The sequence below is a fragment of the Penicillium citrinum genome (genome assembly GCF_028827155.1).
Source record: "Penicillium citrinum strain IBT 23319 chromosome Unknown utg000003l:1.0-4596430.0:1.0-4598250.0, whole genome shotgun sequence".
In the NCBI taxonomy this organism is placed as follows: domain Eukaryota; kingdom Fungi; phylum Ascomycota; class Eurotiomycetes; order Eurotiales; family Aspergillaceae; genus Penicillium; species Penicillium citrinum.
This window is the reverse complement of record NW_026622688.1, coordinates 1,723,271-1,737,704: the sequence shown is the minus strand read 5'-3', so window position 1 is coordinate 1,737,704 and position 14,434 is coordinate 1,723,271. Positions and strand designations below refer to the sequence as shown.

Sequence of the window (14,434 nt, the reverse complement as noted above, 5' to 3'; positions counted from 1 at the left end):
TCTAATATAACTCGGCCGATTATTATACCATAATATACTATTATATGTTAATATGATCTTCAACTATCATATATTTCTCTCCATATGCACTCCTTTGCTCTAATACTGACGATGTTGCTGAATTGGTGGGACTCGAGTGGAACCGCCCAACAAAGCTGTAACTCACTAAAATGGTAGGCGGTCAGCCCCGGTAGTTGGGGAGGTGGGAACTTCTGGCGTTCCTCATCATTTTTTGGCGTGTTGGTCTTTTTCTTTTTTTTCTTCTTAGGTTTCCCTCTCATCCTCAAATCTTCCCCGGAATTTTCTTTTCCTTCCCTTCTTCATCTTTTCAATTCCAATTCGGGTTTCTGGGTGAGTGTAACCCTGTTCCTGTCCCTGTTTTTGCCCTTGTACCTGTTCCAATTTCCCAATTTCCCATACTTCTTCCGTTTGCGACTATACTTCCCACCCCTCCCCACCCACGCTTTACCCAGAAAGAAAAATACCAAGACCTCCCAAACCTCCGATCGCTGACCATTCGCTGTACTATTCAGGTCAATACCTCATCATCACTCCACGTCTCCTCCCACCCCTTTTTTTTTCTCTCTTCTTCCTTCTACCACTTCTTCTTTTCCTCCCAATCCCTTAAACCTCTTCCTCACCTCCGGTACCCGTGACTTCCTCACCATCCGGGCCAGGTTCGCCGCTTTCTGGACCTCTTGTACATTTTAATTCTTCTCCCCAGCAGTGCTGTTTAATTTTCTTTCGAGCATTGGCATTGCTTCGATTTTGCATGGGAGCTGAACTCGTCTGATCTGACGACTATTGCATTACGCCCCCCCCCACCTCGTTTCTATCTTACTACAATCTCTCACACACATATTCACCATGGGTGCCCCCAATGGCAATCCCCAGGCCAATGGCCAGGAAATTCCTTCACATTTCATCGGTGGTAATCGTTTGGATCAAGCGCCTCCAAGCAGCGTCAAGGATTTCGTTGCCGCACATGGCGGTCATTCCGTCATAACCTCTGTAAGTATTTGACAACAAAACGTGTCCAAAGAAAATTGCCCGATCTTGGCACCCTCCGACCCCTGTCAGAAAAAAAAAAATAGACCGAAAGATAGAGAGCGGGGAACATGTGCTGACTCCGATAAGGTCCTGATCGCCAACAACGGTATCGCTGCTGTCAAGGAGATTCGTTCCGTGCGGAAATGGGCTTACGAGACTTTTGGCAATGAGCGTGCCATTCAATTCACCGTTATGGCCACCCCCGAGGATCTGCACGCCAACGCCGATTACATTCGCATGGCCGATCAATACGTCGAAGTGCCCGGTGGAACCAATAATAATAATTATGCGAACGTCGAGCTGATCGTCGATGTTGCGGAGCGTATGGATGTCCACGCCGTGTGGGCCGGTTGGGGTCACGCTTCCGAAAACCCTCGGTTACCCGAGTCTCTGGCTGCTTCGCCGAAGAAGATCATCTTCATCGGTCCCCCGGCTTCGGCCATGCGCTCGCTTGGTGACAAGATTTCCTCTACCATTGTCGCCCAGCACGCTGGAGTTCCCTGTATTCCTTGGTCAGGTACCGGTGTTGATGCCGTGGAGATTGACAACAATGGCATCGTGACTGTCCAGGATGAGACCTATAACAAGGGTTGCACATTCTCCCCCGAGGAAGGTCTGGAGAAGGCCAAGCAGATCGGTTTCCCTGTCATGGTCAAGGCTTCCGAAGGTGGTGGTGGTAAGGGTATCCGTAAGGTCGAGAAGGAGGAGGATTTTATCTCTCTTTACAATGCCGCCGCCAACGAGATTCCCGGATCTCCCATCTTCATCATGAAGCTGGCTGGAAACGCCCGCCATCTGGAAGTTCAACTGCTGGCTGATCAGTATGGTAACAACATCTCCCTCTTCGGTCGTGATTGTTCCGTGCAGCGTCGTCACCAGAAGATTATCGAGGAGGCTCCTGTGACTATCGCCAAGCCCATCACTTTCCAGGCCATGGAGAAGGCCGCCGTTAGCCTGGGTCGTCTGGTCGGTTATGTCTCTGCTGGTACTGTTGAGTACCTGTACTCCCACTCCGACGACAAGTTCTACTTCCTCGAGTTGAACCCCCGTCTGCAAGTCGAGCATCCCACCACTGAGATGGTCTCCGGAGTCAACCTTCCGGCTGCTCAGCTGCAAATCGCCATGGGTATCCCTCTGCACCAGATCCGTGACATCCGTCTGCTATACGGCGTTGACCCCAACACTTCCTCAGAGATCGACTTCGACTTTTCCAGCGAGGAGAGCTTCAAGATTCAGCGCCGTCCCCAGCCCAAGGGCCACACTACCGCTTGCCGTATCACCTCTGAGGATCCCGGCGAGGGTTTCAAGCCTTCCAGCGGTACTATGCACGAGCTGAACTTCCGTAGTTCTTCCAACGTGTGGGGTTATTTCTCCGTCGGTACTGCCGGTGGTATTCACAGCTTCTCCGACAGCCAGTTTGGTCACATTTTCGCCTACGGTGAGAACCGTTCTGCCTCGCGGAAGCACATGGTTGTTGCTCTGAAGGAATTGAGCATTCGTGGTGACTTCCGTACCACCGTCGAATATCTGATCAAGCTTCTCGAGACTCCCGCTTTCGAGGAGAACACTATCACCACTGGCTGGTTGGATCAGCTGATCTCCAACAAGTTGACTGCTGAGCGTCCCGATCCCATCGTCGCTACCATTTGCGGTGCTGTGACCAAGGCTCATCTCGCCAGCGAGGCCGGTGCGGAGGAGTACCGTAAGGGTCTGGAGAAGGGTCAGGTCCCCTCCAAAGATGTCCTGAAGACCGTCTTCCCCGTCGACTTCATCTACGAGGGTCACCGCTACAAGTTCACTGCTACCCGCGCTGGCTTGGACAGTTACCACCTGTTCATCAACGGTTCCAAGTGCTCCGTTGGTGTCCGTGCCCTGGCTGACGGCGGTCTGCTGGTCCTTCTCAACGGCCGCAGTCACAACGTTTACTGGAAGGAGGAACCCGCTGCTACTCGTCTGAGTGTTGATGGCAAGACTTGTCTCCTTGAGCAGGAGAACGACCCCACTCAACTTCGCTCTCCTTCCCCCGGTAAGCTGGTCAAGTTTACCCTGGAGAACGGCGAGCACGTTCGTGCTGGCCAGGCCTACGCTGAGGTCGAGGTCATGAAGATGTACATGCCTCTGATCGCCCAAGAGGATGGTATTGTGCAGCTCATCAAACAGCCTGGTGCTACCCTCGAGGCTGGTGACATCCTTGGTATCCTTGCTCTGGATGACCCCTCCCGTGTCAAGCACGCTCACCCCTTCACTGGACAACTTCCCGAGATGGGTGCTCCCGTTGTCGTTGGTAACAAGCCTCCTCAACGCTTCGCTCTGCTCTACACCATTCTGGAGAACATCCTCCGTGGTTTCGACAACCAGGTCATCATGGGTGCTACCCTGAAGGAGCTCGTCGAGGTCTTGCGCAACCCCGAACTTCCCTACGGAGAGTGGAATGCTCAGTCCTCTGCGCTGCACTCCCGCATGCCCCAGAAGCTTGATGCTCAGCTCCAGAATGTCGTTGACAAGGCCAAGGCCCGCAAGGCTGAGTTCCCTGCCAAGCAGCTCCAGAAGACTATCGTCAAGTTCATTGAGGAGAACGTCAACCCTGCTGATGCGGAGATTCTCAAGACCACCCTTCTGCCCCTGGTCCAGGTCATCAACAAGTACCTTGACGGCTTGAAGACCAACGAGTACAATGTCTTCATTGGTCTGCTCGAGCAGTACTACGAGGTCGAGAAGCTGTTCTCTACTGGCACCAAGCGCGATGAGGATGTCATCCTTAAGCTCCGCGAGGAGAACAAGGAGGACATTGCTAGTGTTGTCTACACTGTTCTCTCCCACAGCCGCATTGGCTCCAAGAACAATCTGGTTCTCGCCATCCTGGACATGTACCGTCCCAATCAGCCCAACACTGGCGATGTCGGCAAGCACTTTAAGCCCATCCTGAAGAAGCTGACCGAACTTGAGGCCCGCGCCGCTGCTAAGGTCACTCTGAAGGCCCGTGAGGTCCTTATCCAGTGTGCTCTGCCTTCTCTCGAGGAGCGTCTCTCCCAGATGGAGCACATTCTCCGCTCCTCTGTTGTCGAGTCCCGCTACGGCGAGACCGGCTGGGAGCACCGTGAGCCTGACTTCAGTGCCCTGAAGGAGGTCGTCGACTCCAAGTACACCGTCTTCGATGTCTTGCCCCGTTTCTTCATCCACCAGGACCCATGGGTCACTCTGGCCGCTCTCGAGGTCTACATTCGCCGCGCTTACCGTGCTTACACTCTGAAGTCTATTGACTACAGTGCCACCAACGAGCCTCCATTCCTATCCTGGGACTTCACTCTGGGAAAGCTCGGCCAGCCTGAGTTCGGATCCGTCTCCTCCACGCAGCCCTCTGCCCCTGGTACCCCTACCACCGAGAGCAACCCCTTCAAGCGCCTGAACTCCATCAGTGACATGTCCTACATGGTCAACGACCCCAGCGCTGATCCTGTTCGCAAGGGTGTTATCATTCCTGTGCAGTACCTGGAAGATGCTGAGGAGCACCTGTCCAAGGCTCTGGAGGCCTTCCCCAAGGTCGGCGCTGCCAAACGCCCCGAGCAGGGTCTGATTGCCAACTTGGAAGGCAAGCGTCGCCCTACTGCCAAGGCTGAGAACGAGAACGAGCTCACTGGTGTTCTCAACATCGCTATCCGCGACATTGAGAACCTCGATGACAACGAGCTCGTTGGCCAGATGCAGAGGCTCCTGGATGAGAACAAGGAGGAGATGCTCTCCCGCCGCATCCGTCGTGTTACTTTCATCTGTGGCCGTGAGGGTGTCTACCCTGGTTACTTCACTTTCCGTGGCCCTGTCTACGAGGAGGATCTGTCCATCCGTCACAGCGAGCCTGCTCTTGCCTTCCAGCTTGAGCTGGGCCGTCTGTCCAAATTCAACATCAAGCCTGTCTTCACCGAGAACCGTAACATCCACGTTTACGAGGCCATTGGCAAGGGCCCTGAGAATGACAAGGCCGTTGACAAGCGCTACTTCATTCGTGCTGTCGTTCGCCCTGGTCGTCTCCGTGATGACATCCCCACCGCCGAGTACCTGATTTCGGAGGCTGATCGTCTGATGAACGATATTCTGGATGCTCTTGAGATCATTGGTAACAACAACTCTGATCTGAACCACATCTTCATTAACTTCTCCCCTGTCTTCAACCTTGAGCCCACCGATGTTGAGCAGGCTCTGGCCGGCTTCTTAGACCGCTTCGGTCGTCGCCTCTGGCGCCTTCGTGTCACCGGTGCTGAGATCCGCATCCTCTGCACTGACCCTGCCACCGGCATGCCCTACCCGCTCCGTGTCATCATCAGCAACACCTACGGATTCATCATCCAGGTTGAGCTGTACATTGAGCGCAAGTCCGAGAAGGGCGAGTGGATCTTCCAGAGCATTGGCGGCACCACTAAGCTCGGCTCCATGCACATGCGTCCTGTGTCTACTCCTTACCCTACCAAGGAGTGGTTGCAGCCCAAGCGTTACAAGGCTCACCTGATGGGAACTCAGTACGTCTACGATTTCCCCGAGCTCTTCCGCCAGGCCTTCCAGAACAGCTGGACCCGTGCTGTCGAGAAGATTCCTTCTCTCGCCAGCCAACGCCCCCCTGTTGGCGAGTGCATTGACTACCTTGAGCTTGTTCTCGATGACACCGACAACCTTGTTGAGGTCTCCCGTGAACCTGGTACCAACACCCACGGTATGGTCGGTTGGATCGTCACTGCCCGTACTCCCGAGTACCCCCGCGGCCGTCGCTTCATTATCGTTGCCAACGATATCACCTTCCAGATCGGTTCCTTCGGTCCTCAGGAAGACAAGTTCTTCCACAAGTGTACGGAGCTGGCCCGCAAGCTTGGCATTCCTCGCATCTACCTGTCTGCCAACTCCGGTGCCCGTATTGGTATGGCCGACGAGCTGATTCCTTACTTCTCCGTTGCTTGGAACGACGCCTCCAAGCCTGAGGCTGGCTTCAAGTACCTCTACCTAACCCCTGAGGTCAAGAAGCGCTTCGATGCTGCTGAGAAGAAGGAGGTCATCACCGAGCTCATCCACGATGAGGGTGAAGAGCGCCACAAGATCACCACTGTCATTGGTGCCAAGGACGGCCTTGGTGTTGAGTGTCTGAAGGGTTCCGGTTTGATTGCCGGTGCTACCTCCAAGGCTTACGAGGACATTTTCACCATCACCCTGGTCACTTGCCGTTCCGTTGGTATCGGTGCTTACCTGGTCCGTCTCGGACAGCGTGCTATCCAAGTCGAGGGCCAGCCTATCATCCTGACTGGTGCCCCCGCCATCAACAAGCTTCTGGGTCGTGAGGTCTACACCTCTAACCTGCAGCTGGGTGGTACTCAGATCATGTACAAGAACGGTGTTTCCCACATGACTGCCAACGATGACTTCGAAGGTGTTCAGAAGATTGTTGAGTGGATGGGCTTCGTCCCAGACAAGAAGGGTGCCCCCATCCCCATCCGTCCCTGGTCCGATGACTGGGACCGTGACATCGCCTACTTCCCCCCTGCCAAACAGACTTACGACCCCCGTTGGTTGATTGCTGGTAAGCAGGAAGAGGAGGGCTTCCTGCCTGGTCTCTTCGACAAGGACTCTTTCGAGGAGGCTCTTGGTGGCTGGGCTCGCACTGTTGTTGTCGGTCGTGCTCGTCTCGGTGGTATCCCTATGGGTGTCATTGCCGTTGAGACTCGCTCTGTCGAGAACGTCACCCCTGCTGACCCTGCCAACCCCGACTCTATGGAGATGATCTCCCAGGAGGCCGGTGGTGTTTGGTACCCCAACTCTGCCTACAAGACTGCTCAGGCTCTGCGTGACTTCAACAACGGTGAGCAGTTGCCTGTCATGATCCTGGCCAACTGGCGTGGATTCTCCGGTGGTCAACGTGACATGTACAACGAGGTCCTGAAGTATGGATCGTACATTGTGGACGCCCTCGTCAAGTACGAGCAGCCCATCTTCGTCTACATTCCTCCCTTCGGTGAACTCCGTGGTGGATCTTGGGTCGTTATCGACCCCACCATCAACCCCGACCAGATGGAAATGTACGCCGACGAGGAGGCCCGCGGTGGTGTCCTCGAGCCTGAGGGTATCGTGAACATCAAGTACCGCCGCGACAAGCAGCTCGACACTATGGCCCGCCTGGACCCTGCCTACGGCGAACTCCGCCGCTCGCTGGCAGACACCTCGCTGAGCAAGGAGCAACTCTCCGAAATCAAGGCCAAGATGGCCGAGCGCGAGGAACAACTTCTCCCCGTCTACCTCCAAATTGCTCTGCAATTCGCGGACCTGCACGACCGTGCCGGCCGTATGCAAGCCAAGAACACCATTCGTCAACCCCTCCGCTGGCAAAACGCCCGTCGCTTCTTCTACTGGCGTCTGCGCCGCCGTTTGAGCGAGGAGCTTATCGTCAAGCGCATGGTTGCTGCTACTGCCGCTGCCGGCGCCACCAGCGACGTCGCTGCCTCCGAGTCTCGCGCTACTCACCTCCAAACCCTTCGTGCTTGGACTGGTATGCTTGATGACGACCTCGAACATGATGACCGTAAGGTTGCCACGTGGTATGAAGAGAACAAGAAGGCTGTCCAGGCTAAGGTTGAGTCTCTGCGCACTGAGGGTGTTGCATCTGAGGTTGCTCAGCTGCTTATTGGTAACAAGGAGGGCGGTCTTCGTGGTGTTCAGCAGGTTCTTTCTATGCTTCCTGTTGAGGAGCGTGAGTCTGTGCTTAAGTACCTTGGTTCTTCCTAGGTTATCTACTCGTCAAACTTGACTGAGTGAATTGGTGATGGGTATAAAATAGAGTGAGATGGAGCTGCTCTTTATGATTTTATGTCTAATTTTCTTCTCTTTTCTTTTTCTCCTGTTCCTAGAATACGCTTATATCATGTTGATGTTCGTGATGTTTTTTCTTTGTTGGTACCGTTGCATCGGTGTTTTTGTTGGTATATCATGCTCGAATACGAATTTAATTGACTGATTCAATTATGACTCATCTGTAGTTAACCCTGAAGTAGATGTCTATGTCGTTCTACTAGTCCTCCAGGAAGGGCTTCCTATCCAAATCTAGTATTATCCGGTTAATCAGTCTATTTCGGCCTAGAACCGGCTTTTCCGAATTTTAGTCCAGCAAGCCGACCAGAAAATTTACGCGAGTCTTAAACTTCCCCCTGATTTATTTCATCACTTCGAATAAACCAGTTACTGAATCTATTCAGGTCAAAATGTCGGTGTCTACTGTTACCAACCCTTCTTTCCTACAAATGCCAGGGTTCAATGTAGCCCTGAACGAAACGCCCAAGGTAAGTTCGGCTCATCTCGCCCCCACCCCGGTTGAAGATCGGCCTTGGCTGATGGCGACTATTGTATAGCGTGATAAGAGACTATTTAGCAGTTCTGGGGGATTCCCTAATGGATTGGATGCGTCGCATCTGGATTATGGGAGCTTGGAGTATGCTTTCTTATTAGGGTTGAGAAGGGATTAGTGTTAACTTTTTCTTAGCCACCTTACTGTTCACCGCGAAATTTTGATGATGAGAGTCATGAATACTATCACGGATAAACCTGACTGGGCGAGAAAGGTATGTTTGTTCTCTTTCTTAATTTGGTTATTGGATAAATGGTCCTTCGTCTATGGCTGCTGATCAAATAGGTTTTCGACGAGAACATTACGTCTAAATGGCGGAATGAGGTTGTCGAGAGTGGTCAGGATGTAACACTTACAATGATGGACTGGGTGATTCAAGAGTTACAGTGGAAAGCTGGTGTTTTGAATCAAACGGATTGTATCAAGGTTTTTGATAATGGGGTGTTCAAGTCTGATACCGCCATTCCGAAGGATTTACAGCAGGAGCTGAAAGATGCCTCGATTGATTTGAGTAATGTCTCTGACGAAGAGAAGGATTATCATCCGAATTCTGAGGGAAAGGTCGTTGATTTGGTTCATCCGTCTCTTTTCCCTGTGATATATGGTCGAACTCGCGTTCTTCCGGATAGAATCATTGGATTGGATAATAGTATTGAGTCTATGGGGTTGGGTTCGATAGTTCCTACTCCAAACGACGATCAGATTAAGATGTTCACTGGAAGCCGTCGAAGACAAGTTGGCATACCAGTTTTCAGCAAGAGTTTTCAGTGGTTACCGTGCGATGTGGAATTCAGCGACGACGGATGCAAAATCGTATCCTACATCAACAATCTTCATCCGGAAAAGCACAAGGATTTGTATGGTGTTATTGAGAAGATCATTTCTAGGACGGTTCCTCTGTGGAATAAGAGTCTTGAAGGAAAGCCCTTTCGCGGGGACCGAATTCGGTATAAAAAGGTTGAGTATGGTGATCACCCGGAACCAGAACCGAAGTATCCTGGTGAACACTGGGATGCAGATTCACCTGAATGGGATACATTTGATGAGGATGCTTATCTTGAACTATACGATGCATGGGAAGCAACACGTCCAATTCTACTGCCTGAACCGGGAAAATTCGAGCCCAAGGAACACTGGGAAGATGATAAGGTTGATCTTCGACGAGACTTTCCCGGTCAAAGATTACAAGTTATCGTGAAGATGGCCAATATCGAGTTAACGCCCGAAAATCCTGAATATGAAGGCGGAAGCTGGCATATCGAAGGACAATTGGTATACAGATCCAATCGTTGTGTGTATTCGGGTTATAAGTAACTGACGAAGACTACAGAATGAACGAATCGCCGCTTCAGCAGTTTACTACTATGACAATGAGAATATCACCCCAAGCACCTTATCCTTCCGTCAACGCGGTGGAAGTGACTTCCATGATACAAGTTACGATCAATCAAGGCACGAATTCCTCCAAGTAGTCTACGGCTTCGACGAACCTACCAAAGGGGGTGATCGAAACATCACGCAAGAACTCGGGGGCGTGAACTGTGAAGAAGGACGAATAATTACGTTCCCCAACACACTGCAACATCGTGTTTCGCCTTTCACGTTAGCTGATCCGTCCAAGCCTGGTCATCGCAAGATTCTCGCTTTGTTTTTGGTTGATCCTCATCGAAGAATTATCTCGTCTGCTAATGTGCCCCCACAACGAAAAGATTGGTTGCAAGAAGGTATGGAGGATGAGATTGTGAATAGGCTGATGTCATTGGATGAAGCAAAAGACCTTCGGTTGGAACTTATGGCGGAGAGGAGTTTGAAGTCTGTGAAGATGAATCGGAAATTTGAGATTGGGGCTTTTAATTTGTGTGAACATTGATGGGCTGGCAAATGTATCCCAAGGTGGTATTTTTATTGAAATCAAGCTTTTGTGATGTTTCGGCTATTTCAAAGAAATGAAATCCATGGAAGTATGCTCTGTACTATGAACAGCCTGTTCATAGTACAATACTGGAGTACATATGATCAACTCTATATACTGAAGTTCAGAATAGATTCAGCTTCAGAGACTTGGAATGATCTAGACCCTCTTCGTTCCTTTCCTTCTTCCTTTCTTAATTCCTCTCTTTCATTCACTATTTCATTCCCGCTTATGAATTCACGAGCGTAAATTTCGATTCGAAAGATGAAGTCTTCGTCTTGGGTATGCCATAGAGGTGCGATTTTGAATATCGACTGACCCACGCAGTTGCAAGTCTCTGGAACATCTTGAGATTACGATTGTTGGTAATAATCGATATAGACAACTGACTTCATCAATTTCTTTTTCGACTTGATACTGCCAGCTCCTTGAAATCCAAAGGAGATTCAGATCGACCCATCCTTGTTTGTCTCTCGTCAAAAACAGGCCTCATTGCAACCGTGCGGCAGATGAGGAATGAGGTCCGTGCTTGTTATCTCTGCCAAGGGAGGTGACGATGAAGTATAGAAGGCGTGAATGTAATGTGTGAGTGGCTGCTTTATTGTGACCGTATACAAGCCGCAGCAATACCCGCGGGAAAGCCAAAATATTTCTTACGACTGGGCTTGTAGCTCAATTCCAGCGCGTATTCAACCGGTTGAATGGGTCAAAAGTCCATTCCTTGTCGTGGGTAGCCTCGCCATTCTGTCGTCGTCTGAGTTCTCGTTCTCGGTCCCTGACTCGCTTCGAATAACTGCGTGACTTTTTCTTGCTTCGTCGCGAGAAAATCCATTCAAGTGGTCGTTTGTACCAGGCGCTCATTTTTGAGATCTTGCCATTCGGCAGGATTTCAATGATCCGCGGACAGTAGGTGCAGTGTGCAGGGTTTTATATCAGTCACTATCGCAAAAACCAGGGGTGGAAAATGAGTTTCACTCGGACCCTGAAGGTGTCGTGGCTCAGCTTCATGTTTTATAGGCTGGAACTTTCACAATTTACCCGAAACTGGGTCCTCGGTCGGGCGCCCGGCTAATGTGGTTGGTTGGAATATACGAAGGACAGGTCAATGCGAAAGACTTCCTACTGTATGTAGTTTAGTGCTTGACCCTGGCAATGCCAAGGCAATTTCGGGGATGTCAGCGTTGGGGGGGGGGTTGTATATACAGAAATGAGCCAATGAGTCAATATAATTTTTACACTCTTAGGGTTGGTGTTCACTGTAAATGATTTGTATTCATATATCAAGTCTAGTAAAAAAGTGGTATTTCTTTTGTCTATGTAAATGTCCAGTGAGATAAATCCTCAAAAATATAAATGCAAAAAAGAAAAAAAAGACAAAGAGTGTAGAACATCCGAAGAAGTGAAAACTTTTCAAAGCAAAAGAATCGTTTTCAATTTCACATGGTAACAAACCATTTCCAATGGTATCCCAAACAAGCCCAACGAGAGATCGATAGACATACAAAGGACGCTGCAAGCATCGCACCGATGAAAATCACCAGGTTTGATGGTCCAATAGCCTTGAGTAACTGGCCACCAATGGGAACTGCCACAAGAGACCTGAAATATATGGATTAGCGGCAGTACTAGAAAAAAATAAATAAAAGAGGACATACCCATGACTGATGATCAAGTAACAGTTTCCTAGCCATTGTCCAACTTCCTCCGTTTTGCACATCTGGGCGATGCAGACAGGAATCAAGCAGAGAATAGCACCAGTTCCAAATCCCATCAAAACGACGAACGCATATAATACACCAACGTAATGTCCAAAGGGATACCAAATCACGAAGATAAAAACCGTGGTAATAGCCATTATTGATGCCATTGTATTGAAACGTCCGAAGCGATCGCAAACAAATCCTGAAAGACCTCGGCCCACAGCGGCTCCGCTGGAAGTCATTAGTCAAGTGTAGCAAAAAGCATAGAATCCAGTGGAGCTTACCCATTGTATACAGACATGAGATAAAACGAAGTATCAGAGCTAAAGCCTTGTGCGATGGCGTAGGAAGGGATAAGGCCAAGCCCGGCGACAAGTACAATTTGACCAACTGCGAAATAATTAGCTTATCAACAATGTACTCAATGGAAAGGAGGTAACCATACAGAATTGGGCCGCAGTGAACCAAACGAATCGCGAGTCTTTAAAGGAATGAAGTGTGAAGCCACCCTTTCTTTGCTTGATAGGGAGCCGGGTTTTGATGCAGATATTGCCGATGGAAAGCAGTCCCAGAAAGATGAACCCAAGGATTCTAAGAGCCCATCCCCAACCCATAGCGGGAATTGTAGATCTCAGAATCAACGGGACAGCGATACCTCCGAGACTCGCTCCAACCATGGCAATTCCAGTCGCCATGCCTCGGCGACGGTTAAACCAATGAGATAGTACAACCATTGATGGTGTCGTTACCATTGCACCACTCAGTCCACCAAGCCCTCCTAGACATAGAATAAATTGATAGTATGTCTTACATGACCCCAGCAGGAACATAGTAAGTGAAAAGAGAAGCGATCCAATGAGAAGTATCCAGCGAGGGCCATATTTGTCGAACATAGGGCCAACTTGTACAGCTAGACACATATTGAGATATACGAAGACGGACGTAATCCAACCAATGGTGCCAGGAGCGTAAGATTTTAGCTGGTCGCTTTCCCAATGGGCTTGGAGCACGCCTATGGAGGATTGCATCCCAAGAGAACAAAATAAAGTCACAAAAGAACCGGCTACTACAAGCCATGCTCTCAGTCCACCTTCTGGATAGACATCTTCGATCTCCTTGGTGGTTGAGTCAATGGTTTCTCTGGAGTCTGTGACGATGTTTGATAGTCGGTCCCCTCTTTCCATTCGAGAGCCATCTGATACTTGCTCTTGTGGTGTCTTTTCAGACATGATCATGGAATATTTTAGCTGTTGTGTGTTTAAACGAATGTGAGTTAATGAGTTAGGATTAAAGAGAGTGAAGATAAAAGAGAGTCAGAGAGTTAGAGAGCAGATTCACCATTGAATTGCTTAACTCATGGATTCTATATACTCAATATGATCATTTGCCCCCCCCTAGCTAATGATCCCTAGAGGGTACGTGTGAGAGTACGTACGTGTGTTCTAACCCCAGCCACAGATGGAGTATGACAAGGGTTTGTACGTGTATAACATACTCAGTTGTGAGAATATGTGGATGCTTGGCAGATCAAAGCTCTGCCTTGCATTCTGGGCGATCCTGACATCATCGTCCGAGGGATGTTTTAGCTTGGTGCACGCTGCTCTATAAATTTTGATTGGGTCTGTAGCAGCATGTTCCTTCACGGGATTCATCCCTTGCGCGCTATTCCGTGAACCCGTCAGGAAAGATCGGCATTTTTCTTTGATAAGACAATTATTGGGATAGTTCGATTTGAGAATGCTATTCGTCTTTCCTTTGATGCTATTCAGGAGACATCCTCCTTTTACAATGGCGTGATGATCTCCCCTTAAACGAACATGTGAATAGCCCATCTGAGCCTCAATGCCAAGAATCACTAGTTCTTCAGTCAGCTTCCAAAGAGCAATGTTCCTTGCCAGAATCAACACGCGTCGCGTTTCACACTCCTGAAACGACGAATTTTGAGACCAAGGAGACCAAAAAAAGGGTCGACTCGGAAAGTGGAGTGCAAAGGCACAACAACTTCGAGTTAATACAATAGCCCTAGTACAATATTATAGAAGTGGAGGGATCTACAGGGTAGTGCGGGTAAACGCACGTCTAATGTTGCCACTAAATCCAATAGGACTAGTCTAGAAGCCACCTACAGCATTCAATATGACCCAGAAGAAATATATTTAGAAAGAATCACCAATCAACGAAGCTGAAACTTCCGACTGTCGGGAACGCTAGTTTCCTAACATGCCCAGGTGGTGTCCGATCAGGGCAAGTGTTTTTTGAGTATTTGAAATGACATACTACTTCATATTTTCGAACCTAGTCACAAATAGCTAGCATGTGGTATAGTTTATTTTCTTGGTTGGTCACTTGGCCTTTGGCAATCATACCAATATTGCCTCGACATATCGTAGGTGGCGTGAA

At 49.7% G+C, this 14,434-nt stretch overlaps 4 protein-coding genes across 4 annotated transcripts; 2 read left to right on the top strand and 2 right to left on the bottom strand.

Annotated features, from left to right (window-relative positions):
* Positions 1-867: 867 nt before the first annotated feature.
* On the top strand, positions 868-7,806 carry N7469_003859 (acetyl-CoA carboxylase ACC1; the record flags this gene model as incomplete). The annotated part of the gene is made up of 2 exons (XM_056642779.1): positions 868-1,011; positions 1,138-7,806. The coding sequence occupies 2 exons, from the start codon at positions 868-870 to the stop codon at positions 7,804-7,806; spliced, it is 6,813 nt and encodes a 2,270-aa protein (XP_056502191.1).
* A 791-nt stretch (positions 7,807-8,597) lies between these two features.
* N7469_003858 (DUF4246 domain-containing protein) lies at positions 8,598-9,736 on the top strand (the record flags this gene model as incomplete). Its single annotated transcript, XM_056642778.1, has 2 exons — positions 8,598-8,636; positions 8,708-9,736. 2 exons carry the CDS (start codon positions 8,598-8,600, stop codon positions 9,734-9,736), a joined length of 1,068 nt encoding a protein of 355 aa, XP_056502190.1.
* Positions 9,737-11,006: 1,270 nt separating this feature from the next.
* N7469_003857 (uncharacterized protein) lies at positions 11,007-11,195 on the bottom strand (the record flags this gene model as incomplete). The annotated part of the gene is made up of 1 exon (XM_056642777.1): positions 11,007-11,195. One exon carries the CDS (start codon positions 11,193-11,195, stop codon positions 11,007-11,009), a length of 189 nt encoding a protein of 62 aa, XP_056502189.1.
* A 575-nt stretch (positions 11,196-11,770) lies between these two features.
* On the bottom strand, positions 11,771-13,263 carry N7469_003856 (uncharacterized protein; the record flags this gene model as incomplete). Its single annotated transcript, XM_056642776.1, has 4 exons — positions 11,771-11,933; positions 11,990-12,265; positions 12,319-12,424; positions 12,480-13,263. The coding sequence occupies 4 exons, from the start codon at positions 13,261-13,263 to the stop codon at positions 11,771-11,773; spliced, it is 1,329 nt and encodes a 442-aa protein (XP_056502188.1).
* Between the last annotated feature and the right edge of the window lie 1,171 nt (positions 13,264-14,434).